Here is a 12,206-nt window from a genome sequence, read left to right as displayed (position 1 = left end):
GTAATTTGAATCACATTTTGCTAGTTCATCATATCAAATAAAAGAAATTCTCATTACATTTTCAGTTTGTTATTCAACGTACTATCTGAGCTTAAGGTCAGTTGAAGAATGCATATAATATGAACAAAAATTGCAATTAATCCATGTCAACCCTCGAATGATTTGTAACTTTCTTGAGACCATCAAATGGGGGTTTCTATCTTTCCTTTTTTTTTTTTATGACGATTTTAAAAAGGAGTATAATTTATCAGCCGATGGATGCATGGAAGAAAAAAAAAAAGATAAAAAGGAAACGCAGTCAGCAACAGTAACTAAATACAGGAGACAATAATAAGTCACCTGATTTGAGAGTACCATGCAAAATAGTGAGAATTGCATTCTTAGACGGCTATGTCTGTCAAGTCGGAATCAAGACTGCTCCAAGTGAAAAAACTAGAACTGGAGTCACTAGAGGCATCCTGCCAGTATCAAAACTTCATAAAGTTCACACCTAGAATCAACAACTCATTAGTTAGGAAGTCGCAAAGAATCACTGTTTCTCCCTATATTGTACAAAGTTAGACAGATGCACAGCTATGATTAAGATCCAGGAACAAGTTATTGCACCCTCTTTTTCTTGTTGGTGTCTAAATTTCCATCAACCATGACAATACCACTATGACTATCATCCTCTTCAGGCTTGCTTTTAGACAGCATTTCACCAATGACACCGGATATCTCTGAATCCGCAGCAACTGAAAGGTCAGATGACTTTCTTTTCTTCCCAGCAGAAAGAATTTCAGGGTCTTTGAGAATAATTTCAACCTCATCATCATCCTCTGGCTCCAGTGGAACTGTCTGAGATGCATTGGACGAGCTGGCGCCATTGTCCGATCGCTTGTTCTTATTTTCTGTTGCAAGAGCTGGTGTCCATCCTGAGAGAACCATTCCATCAGGTTCTTTCTCCTCATCAAACTCCTCTCTGTAAATATTAAATCACATAACAGTTCAAATGACGCCGTGGAGCAAACAGAAAGGAAACACTAAATAATCTTCAGGATATTAGGTCAATGGACAAAATAAACACCGTAAGCAAGCACTGGCTTGCTAAATGCCCTCAATATGTTCATTAGCAGTGTACTCCCAAGACAAGTCCCCCGAAAAGGACTACAAAAAGAAAGAGATCAAACCACCCGGTACAAAAGTTTTGGATGCTTCATGTTTCATACTACAGAATGGGTGACCTTCAAAAGCTCAAATCAAGAAAACATCAAATCAGAAAATAGAACAACCAACTACACCAAAGCACAAGCACATGATTTGGAACAATAGCCATAGCACCAAGTTGGTGAAGAAACATCTAGTCTATGTGCGCATACAACTTCTCCAACCAAATCCAGCAGTGATTTGTCCAATTCGCAGCACAAAGTATCTAATCGAAGAAGTCACTGCCAATGATTCTATTGTTAGGATTTTCAGTGTCTTAGGTCAGGAAGAATTATATTCTTCATGGCAATAATGAGAAATCTTTTCACAGGGAAACCATAACCACAAACGCCTTTTTAAATAAGCTACAAACATATCAATCCAAAAAAAAAAAAATTGGATAACCACATCAATCGAAACCTTTTTTGATAACCACATATCAATCAAAACTTAATCGAGCCAAGATGGAGATTCAAGCTTGCTTTCTAATTTGCTAAGCTCATGGTCGAAGAGTCTATTATAATCTACTGGTTAGTGGAACTGGCACGCTATCGTATTTCATTTTAGAAACGAATTTTAAAATGCCAAAGGCCCATTCATTTGGTAGCATCTCAATAAAACATCTAAACTATTTCCCATTTTAATTGCACAACTACCCGTACTGCCTTGATTGTATTCAATTAGATAAGAGGATATGTTAACAAAACATGGGCAAACAAGAAATATCTACCAAAAAAGATTTCCAGTATCAAGGTCCTATCTAAAACTGTGGCCCGACCATTTATATATTGATGAACTTGAACTTTTCTTAAAACAAGTGCTGCCCAATCAATTATACTTTTAAGAACCTTTGTCATTATAAAAGTTGGGCCCATAACAGAAAAGTGTAAAGAAAAAGTTTTAGGTACATACTGGAAGATTGTCAGTATAAAAGTGGGGCCCATAACAGAAAAGTGTAAAGAAAAAGTTTTAGGTACACACTGGAAGAACTCAAAAAGGAAGTGGGGTAGTAAACTTGTGAGCAGGGAGCGGTTAGGCACCTAAAAGGTCTGAAATTTTTCAGGAGAACACACTGAGACTTGAAGGTTTTCTGGCTAGGCACTTGGACCAAAGGAGCAATCAGTCCCACAAGTCAAGGACAACTCTTCAACAATTAAATGAAAGATCTAATAAAGACTCTGAATCCAGTTTGCCCATTAACTACGTACTCCCTCCGTCCCAATTTATGCGGCACCATTTGACTTGGCACGGAGTTTAAGAAAGAAAGGAAGACTTTTGAAATTTGTGGTCCAAAACAAGCCTTAGATATTTGTGTGGTTTAAATCATTTCATAAAGTTAAATTGTTTCAAAATATAGAAAGGTGACATTCTTTTTGGGACGGATTAAAAAGGAAAGTGTGCCACATAAATTGGTACAGAGGGAGTATCATATTTCACCCATTAGTCAAGATTAGTCCAGGCCAGGTTTAACAACACCAATTTGCTCTTCTTTATCTTTTTATGTATCAATCAAGACCATAAAATTAATCCAGCAGAGATTAGAATTATGAGTGAAGCAGTACACGTCTACAAAATTGCGCTCTACCAGCGCTGGAGGCTACGACAAACAAGCACTAAAAAGGAGATTTGCAGGAGCAAGCCATTAATGTTATATTCTGGGGGTGTGAGGAAGCTGAGAGCAGTAATTGGATACTTGGATATGAATGAATCAAGAGGAAAAATCATGAGTCGTTAAACTTAAATCACCTATCATGTCAAGTTTCACCAACAGCTTAACTTCTCAAAAATTATCAGCTAACTCTCTATTGCTAATACCAAATAATATCATGAATAGTAGAAATCAATGTAAATACAAATCGAGGAAATACACTACACAGTTTTCTTTCCTTCATTTTGCAAGATGAGTCTACAACAGATAATAAGAACAAGGAGGACCTGTGCTTAATATTGATGCTGCATTTCAGCTCTTGTTGAAGATCCTCAACCGTGAGAATTGTGCCACCAGTAACCGGAGAGGGAAGCTCAGACAACACCTAATGGTTTTATATTCACACAGACAAGTAACATTTCAGCCAATAACTATAAAGCTCCTTCACATACGTACAAAGACGTGACAGTATCTTACCTTGTCAAGGTTTGCTGCATAATTGGCAACCTCATCTTCCTCAAGATCGTCACCCACCTCATAAAGAAGTGCCACCCCATGCATGATCAATGGGAGGCTCATGCCAAGTTTTGCTTTAACTATCTTCTCAACAAAATCCCTCAACTTTGAACGATGAGTATTAATCTCAAGTGTTAAAGGTGTCTGCTCAATGATTTGCATTAAGTCAGAAAGTAGTAGCTAAAATAAACTTTTATAAGGTAGCACAGGGGGAAGACAATCTATTGTACTTTACCGTAGATCATACCTCAGAACAAACATAACAAGACTTGTTTGGCACAAACGGTTCCACTGGCATGAGAAGCATCTTCCTTGAGGGATGTTCAAGGCAATAAGTCATCCTGCAAGGAGTGCACATGATATTATTTTTTTATTTTTTTTTTGAGAAACCTGTACTGTTGTATTCCTCAGCATTAAGGGTATGCTGGCACATGATATTATAAAACAGCGCCTAACAAAAAGACATAGCCGTCATTGTTCCATGTACCACACTTCTACACATCATTGTTCTCAACTACTGGATAGATTAGTGCATATAGGAATTCTGTCCTTATTTTGTTAGCTAATACTAACATAAAGGAAAAGAAGGGCTAGTTAAAAGCTTTGGCGAAACTTTAGGTCAAATCCATTTTAGGGAACTCTATGCAGTAGATTTTAAGTTTTTTTTTAAAAAAAAAAAAATGGTAACAGATAAATGGTAAGTTGTTTCTCAAATAAAAAGGAAAATGCAGTCGGAAGTGGGAAAAGACGAGGACTGGAAGCATGTCGAGATCAATTTTAAAAAAGCCTGTGGAGATCAGTCACAGCTGGAGAGCATATCTGATATTTTGGTCATTCTAGTTGATCTCCAAAATATAATTAGCTGCTCCAAAATAAAGAAAACCGGGGTAAAATTAGAGAGAGTGGAATCAACCCTACCTGTAGCTTTTTACATCATTTTGCAACACCTTCATTGCCTCAATCACAATCAAGCCTGCAATGATGGCATTTGTTGTTGCAATGGCATGAACGATATTGCCAGCAATACCTTTAGCTTCAAAAAGGCTATGTAACGGAATCCCAAAAGAAACGGCACGAATATTTGCTGCAGAAGTCACAAACTCTACAGCCAATTGGTCGTCCTTATCAAAACCCAACTGGCCAATTTCCTGCGACAGCGGTAAAGACAGAAATCATTAGAACATAGACTAAATGAAATAGAAACATATGTACGAGAAAAGAGAATCAGAAGGTGCACAGTATAACGATAATTTTTTCCCTTTTCTAATAAAATATAATTATATTATCAAAAAAGAATCAGAGGGTGGGGATGGTATCAAAACCTTCTCTCTTTTCAGGAAAAAGAGCTTTAATGCCTCGAGAAATACTTCAGAATTTTCCCTTAGGCTCCACAAATCCTGAGGATTTTTAAGGCCCAGAGATGCCATTGCAGACACTGAAGAGGGGTCACCGGTGTTTGAAGCTTTATCCTTGTTACCATTCTGTTCAACTGGTCTTGGTGGCAATACATCTCTGGTGTATAGAGGTCTAGGCCTGTCACGGCTCTTCCATGTCTCTTCATTACGTAATGCTACTTCGATGTTGTAACCAAAAACATGATCGTATATTCTCCTCCCATATTGCTCAATATCTTCATCAGCTCTACGATCGAAAACATCTTCCGCATGTTCTGATGAGCTTGAAGCATCAGTTGAACGCACATTAAGATCATTATCCTGATTCCTATCTCCAAAAAGCTTTGCAAACAGCAGATCTTTTGCCCATACGATGCAGTGAACAAACTAAGGCAGAAACAATTCAAAACAAAAAGTTTAAGGCAAAAGCGTGTGAGATTATGAGATAGACATGATAAGTACAATTGTGATGAAATAATAAATTTTTAGAACCTTATCAAAAAAAACAGCACTATTGTGATGAATACCCATATAAGCCTCTAATATCTTGGGAGAAGTAGTTGATAAAGACCAAGTGGTATGTGGTGGCAAGAAACATGTTGCAATTTTCTTTTTCTTTTTCTTTTTTTTTTTCTTTTTTTTTTTTTGTGATAAGTTTTTTCCTTAAATGTAGTTTCTTTTTTTAGTGATAAGTGAAATTTTATTATTTGCACCATACTACGCTGTCTTAGCTGAGGGTCTATCGGAAACACCCACTTCACCCCACGAAGGTAGGGATAAGGTCTACGTACACCCCAGTCTCCCCAGACCCCACTTGTGGGACTATACTGGGTATGTTGTAGTTGTTGTATACTGCACTGGGCAATATGCTGAAAATTTTAAAACTCTTTCATCAAGTGTCAGTATTGGAATGACATTAAATTAAATACATATATACAGATTGGCTCGGCTAAACTTTATAGTAAGAAAGAAAAGGATTAAGGACTCGTCAGTACCTTTGATGGAGTGCTTGTAATTGTACAGACAGGGTAAGTTTTTGGAGCTGGTTTAGACTGACATTCATAGCATTCTGTTTTACCCTTCACATGTACTGTGACCTGCCAACAAAAAATGAGTGGAACATGAGAATCTCAGAACTAGTAAGAGTCAAAAGAAATTCAGTCAGTTGTTAAATAGACACAGCAGAACACATAGTAATACACTTTGGAACCAGAACCAAGAACAAGAGCAGCCAGATAGGACCCTTGGACCCCTTAACAACACATAGAAAGCTACTGGATTATGTATTCTCTATGATCTTAAATAGTTCATAAACAGGTTGATCTTTTGGCTAGAAGTGAATCAAACAACTCCAGAGAAAAGCACAAAAACATCATGATCGCTCCATCCATCAAAAGACTGAGGTAAATAAAAAACTCGATCGCATGAAGAGCAAGCTTTTGCAGGGTTTCTTTTGAAAAAGGCGTAAAATCTGTTCCCATTTGGTCAACTCCATCCGAGTAGCAAATATTTCCTTTTCCAATTCTCCAAGCAAATCTTGGAAGAAAGGAATCAAAATTTATTGGATGTAACAAGTGTAACAATGACCAGCATGTATATTCCATAAATTTCTGTGAAATACTACAAACTGATCTTCTTTTCCCTTCAGGGTCTGCTTCCCTAGTCTTACATGGTACATTCAACATCAAAATATTGGAATTATAATAGCTTATTTTCACTAGAAGATGGAACTAAGACAGTGAGTAGGATGGAACTAAGACGGTGAGTAGCACTTTTCAATTGCTGATTAAATAACCACGACACTCTACGACTCGCGACCACATACAAGGCAATAAGATAGATTAATCACATTGTTTATTTTATTTCATTTTTTCAAGTAACTTCCTTTATAATACTTTAAACTGGTTGCGGCCAGTCTGAACATTGCTAACAATCTGACGATGTCAAGAAATATATAGACTTGCAAATATAAGATATAAACAGCAGTATGTCAAATGAAATTTAGTTGCCAGATACCCATCAAATAAAATCGGAAAAAGTTAATTTTACCTGGCCAAGGAAGCCTGTAGTCCCACTTTCGACTAATGGGACATCAGATGCCAAACAAAGGCGATTCACATGTCGCCTGGCGTCTAGATTGTCGAGGCCATTAAGCACAACATTGAATTGCTTGAAGAAATCCACATTGAACTCTGGAGCTTTTACATTTGCATGGTATGGTGTAATTTTAATATGAGGCCTAAATTTTAGGACAGCCTCTCTAGCAACCTGGTAAAAATTTGAGTATGCTATTAGGACTCAGAATCTGCATGAAAATGGAAAAAGGAAACTGGAAAAAAATTGATGTGATTTCCTTACTTTAGCCTTAGATTGTCCAACATGTTTTTGTCGAAACAAGAATTGTCTATTTAAGTTACTGACTTCTATCGTATCCATGTCAATCTGGAAATAGACAAAATGAATCATAAAACCAGGTTAGAAACCTCTATGTAATAATAGTACAAGACAACAGGCTCACATAAAATAAACGGTAAAACTGTGTTTAAGCAAAATTTTCTATATAAAATCTTATTAATTCATAAAGAAACAGTATAGGGAAAGTGAATCAAAATAACATGAAGCAACCCGCACACGGTTCAGAAGCCCTGTCACCCTTCTACAGACTCCAAATGTACATCTCAATAGCCTGAGAGCAAATGGAACGATATAAGATAAGCGGTGAAGTTTTACCCATAAAAAAATAAAGTGTGCCCCTAAAATCCCCCTCCCCAGGCCCAAAATGCAGGGATTCTGGTTTTTCAAGATAAATCGGCCTTCCAACCTACCAAGCAACATAGTGGAATCTCACTCAAGCAAGCTTTGATCCTTGTAAATTCCAATATACAAGGCAGCGCCTATTTATCGATGGAAATCATGTATAAAAAACATAAGGACTAGCTCTTTCCTAATTGCAGTACAAAGATAATCACACTGCATGCATACATTTCTAACCGCTATTATAACTCTGGCATTCCAATGCGAGCATTGCCCAGAGATAATCAAGCTAAGATACACATCTTCCTATCGTCTCTGCTAGTTGCCTATTTGTAAGGTCAATTGGCCTTACTAGTATTATTGTGATAGAATACCTTTAGAGTCAGGGAACAAAGGTTCTAGCTGTGCTATAGCATGGGCCTTCTTAGGGACAGCTGTATCATTTGATGAGCCGACTCAAATTGTTGTCTACTTTTTTTGTTGTATCAATTTGCTCAGAAAGCTCACATTGTGCTAGTCAATAATCCAAAAAGGAAGATATTTGCTAACCACATAGCAGTTCTCCCTATTCACACAACCAAAATGATTGCTCATATAGACAATGCTAATCCGTAACTTTTGCAAGCATGTCCTTTCATCCTCTAGAACCATGACATCCATAACAGATGAAATGCACAAATAAAGAACCCGAGGGAGGAACCCAGTGGGTTCAAAGTTATACTAGGTTGAGGAGAAAATGTCTAATGCAGCAACTGCTCTATTTAAGCAGTGGGTCTGGTTCTCTTAAGATTTCAGTATGGAGGAAAATACCAATTTTCCCATGTTTGATTGATCAAAACTTTTAGAAAACATTTTCTCTAGGAAAACAAGTTCCATAAAAATGAGGAAAATAACTTCCCTAGTAAAAGTAGTGAAAACAAGTTACACAAGTGGCATTCCACATTGATTGTGTCCTCCCGACCCTCCAACACAACTCATCATCACCCCACCCCTGTAGCCCCCATCACCACCACCCCACACCCCCACTTCTCATAGTATTTGTCTAGATTATATACAAATGCTTTTAGGGTAATATTTTTTGCATACGTACCGACAAAAGAAAAAAAATAAGTAAGAAACCCACTTATTTTCCTGGAAAACATTTTCCTTCATAACGAACACACCTTTAATATATACAGTACCAATTAAATGGATCTTCACACATATACAAGGTCGGAGCCGAAAACTTTTCACTAGCAACAACCCTTTCTCCTCATGCACATCCCACAATACAATAACTGGCAAAAACCCTAACAATTCAAGAAACCCTAGCAAAGCCCTAAATTTCTTGACCCAAAATATAATCATAAACTTACTTAAAAAACAGTAAATATCAAAATACACAAAACCCAAGATGGGCTAATTCATACTTACAATATGAATATCTTCAAACCCAGACAGAGCAAGGGTTTTAAGCAGCTCACACCCAATACCACCAGCACCAACCATAAGCACTTTAGCACCCTAAAACACACACAAAAAAAACACATCATATTTCCCTTAAACCCATCAAGATTACAGAAAAAAGGGTACCCAAAACTTCAACAATAACTCCAATTTTTTGCTTACCTTAATTGCAGACAACTGTTCCTCGGAAGCCATTGAGAAGATAGAGAAAAATTAAGTGTTGCTTTTGTGAAAATATAGTATGAAGTTGACTGCATAAATCTTTTGAAAAAGAAAAAGAAAATGACGAATGAGAATCGAAAGGGAAAAACAGTGAGAGGGAATCTTGATGGACTTTTAGCTTAGGGGTTTCGAGGAAAGGGCGCCAAAGTGAAAAAAAAAAAAAAAAGCACCAATGTTATTTTGGGAGTAAAGATGAACCTCTGGTTCTTGACTCAATTTTAAGTGCCCTACAGCCTCGACATAACCTATGTCCTTTATTTACTCGTTTTCATCAATTAATTGCATAACGCGTGGATTTGGTTTTATTCTATAACTTTTTACTACTATAAAAATGTTGTAGTAGTAAATATATTGGAGGAAAAAAAGAGTATGGTGGGTGTTGTTTTTTTTTATTTTTATTTTTATTTGGCATTGGAACCCACAGTCGATACCTTGTGTCATTATGCTACAAGGATAAACATAACTTCTTATGAAATAACTCTAAACCATGCATGAGAAGAATAAGCCGGCGAGTATGGTGGGGGTTTTGGAACTTTGAATTGATAAATATTTTGCAACAAGTTTCTAAACTGGAAATTTGTGTTTAACTTCGTCTTTTTAGTTTCAGTTAATTAATATGTATCATTGTTAGACGTTCAGTGAAATTTCAAAATAGGATGTAATCGTACGAATGATTTTAAAAAAAAAAAAAAAAAGACGTTAATTAAGGCGCTCATCAAATAAGTTGAGAACTTTATAATTTTCCTTACATGTTGTGGAATTACCGATTCTCTTCTCTATCTTCTTTACTCGTAATTCTAGAGGTACGTGTTATTTTTGTTTATGAAACAAGTTTTGTTTCTTATTTTATGTTGGATTATATACTAAGAAAAAATAACTTAGAAGGAAATTTACTTTTATTCTCTTAGATTTAATAAATATGCTTGGTGCAGGAAGGAAATTTACTTATTATTTAATATGCTTGATTGAGTTACCCTATGTAATTATAGTTTGACTATGTAAGTGAGTTTTTTTATTTATTAGTGGTTATGTTGGAATAATAAGCAAAGTGCGCCCTCTGCGATTTTGTACCGTGCAAAGAAGGAGCTGGAGGAATGCCAATTTGGTGGACGAGAGGCCTACTGGTGGTGCAGTGAATTCTAAGAATACTAAGTGGGAACTGCCTCCACTTAACACAATCAAAGGTAATACTGATGCCTCTTACGATATACATACAAGTTTGGCGGGAGTAGGCATGGTACTACGTGATCACTTGGGACAATTTATTGCTGGAAAAACTATATTCATTGGTCGTGTTGCTAGCCCTTTTTTGGCTGAGATCATAGAAGTGTGGGAGGCTCTTACTTGGTTAAAGGAACGATTCGGTACAACGAGGCTTGTGGTGGAAACTGATAATCTACTCGTGAAGCAAGCTCTGGAAGGAAATTTGGTGAATTACTTTTATTTTGATGCTTTAGTGTTTGATTGTAAAACTCTTCTCAAAGAGTTACCGTTTTTCTCTTTGTCATCTGTTAAGAAATCAGTGAATCAGGTTTCTCATTGTCTTGCTAGAGTATCCGCTTCTATGTCTGGTTCGATGGAGTGGAATACTATCCCTCCGTCTCTCATTACCGATGTACTCGCATTTGACTTGAATAATACACGATGAAAAAACTGTTTCAAAAAAAAAAAAAAAAATTCAACGGTCATTAATACTTGAATATTATTTCGATGAATTTTATAATATGCATTAATGATTGAACTTCAAATAATACAATTCAAGATTGTTAGAAAAAATTATTGAGTCGGGTCCACACACAAAGGGTGCTAGATGACCCACAAGCCCATTACTTACTCATCCCCGAGAAATCTTAAAAGTTAGTATATGTAAACACCATTATTTGTGTTTAAGTTGTGACTTTCCGTGATAATAGAACGGCTAGAGTTTGGAGGAGTTCTCTGCATCGAAGAGATTTTTAGGTTGCGGACAAAGGAATTTTCATAATATGTAGTAATGATTGAACTTCAAATTATACAGCTTATGATAGATGACAATACAAAACTATCATTAACAAACACTAATTAAAATTCTATATAGTCATGTTATAATATATAACTATACAATCACAAAAAGGACTTTGTTAGTTAAGACCCACATCGAATTAAGATGACCTTTAATATTTTTCTTCCCTTGACAATACTATTCTTTTTCTCCACATAGTATTATTCTTGGGGTTGGATAGGAGGTGTTTTTGGTTAAAATTGACTGGGGCTAAAGTTTTCTAATTTGGCTTAAAAATCACGTGCCATCTATATCTATATTATATTAAAAGCATGAAACCCCAAACTTAAAAGTTAAATTACGAAAATACCCTTCTAATTTAAGAAAATACCATAATACCTTTTTTTTTAAAAAAAAAAATTAAAAAAAAGCGCACCCACAAACCAATTCGCGAACTAAGCCACCGTTTCATCCTTGTTCTTACTCTCTTCCATTCGTCAGAATTATTCAAAAGAAGTTATTGATATCTACTCTTTACTGTAAATAATAGCTTCTTCGAATCGTCAAAAGGTTCACACAAATTTATATCTATCCTACTTATTTACTTGTTATTTCGTGAGTAATTGATTTTTTTTTTTTTTGACTAATTTCAAGTAGATGATAAGAATGTGGTATCATCAGAAAAGTCGATGCAGGCGGCGGAGAACCGATGGGGTTATATATGTTCCATTGACTTGTTAGAATTCGGCATTAACGACACGACTGATAAATATGTTGATGACATGCCTTAAATATTCGTCGTCACACTTGTCAGGAAGGCAATTGTTTTATTTACTCTGTTTTTTTATGTTCTTGAGAAGTTCACCATTTTTTCTACTATTCATATATACTTTGATCACATCCAATGCATGTGAGCCATCCAGTATTCTTTTCATTGTTTGAATTTCATGAGTGTCATCTGTTATAGTAGATAATAAGACATAATCAAAGTTCTGAAGTATAGACTTTTATCTAAGTATACGCAGGTTTCAAGAATTTCTTCTTCTTCCTATTTGTTGTT

At 36.0% G+C, this 12,206-nt stretch overlaps 1 protein-coding gene across 1 annotated transcript; it reads right to left on the bottom strand.

The window, feature by feature from the left end:
- Nucleotides 1-343: 343 nt before the first annotated feature.
- On the bottom strand, nt 344-9,379 carry LOC132065041 (SUMO-activating enzyme subunit 2). The gene is made up of 11 exons (XM_059458262.1): nt 9,106-9,379; nt 8,911-9,000; nt 7,102-7,185; nt 6,793-7,011; nt 5,739-5,840; nt 4,672-5,130; nt 4,268-4,497; nt 3,597-3,690; nt 3,311-3,493; nt 3,121-3,218; nt 344-961 (listed from the first exon to the last, which is right to left on the bottom strand). The coding sequence occupies exons 1-11, from the start codon at nt 9,136-9,138 to the stop codon at nt 598-600; spliced, it is 1,956 nt and encodes a 651-aa protein (XP_059314245.1). The 5' UTR covers nt 9,139-9,379; the 3' UTR covers nt 344-597.
- Nucleotides 9,380-12,206: the final 2,827 nt, after the last annotated feature.

This window comes from Lycium ferocissimum, chromosome 7 (assembly GCF_029784015.1).
Source record: "Lycium ferocissimum isolate CSIRO_LF1 chromosome 7, AGI_CSIRO_Lferr_CH_V1, whole genome shotgun sequence".
NCBI lineage: Eukaryota > Viridiplantae > Streptophyta > Magnoliopsida > Solanales > Solanaceae > Lycium > Lycium ferocissimum.
Note: the sequence above shows the minus strand (reverse complement) of the source record. Positions and strands in the feature narration are given on the sequence as shown.

What these genes read in the sequence shown, in the direction of transcription:
- LOC132065041 (XM_059458262.1), bottom strand. Translation starts at nt 9,138, where the DNA reads ATGGCTTCCGAGGAACAGTTGTCTGCAATTAAG. An exon ending in GGTTTGAAGATATTCATATT is followed by an intron (nt 7,186 to 8,910) that starts GTAAGTATGAAT and finishes GTCTATTTCCAG; the next exon opens with ATTGACATGGATACGATAGA. An exon ending in TTACAAGCACTCCATCAAAG is followed by an intron (nt 5,131 to 5,738) that starts GTACTGACGAGT and finishes TTTCTGCCTTAG; the next exon opens with TTTGTTCACTGCATCGTATG.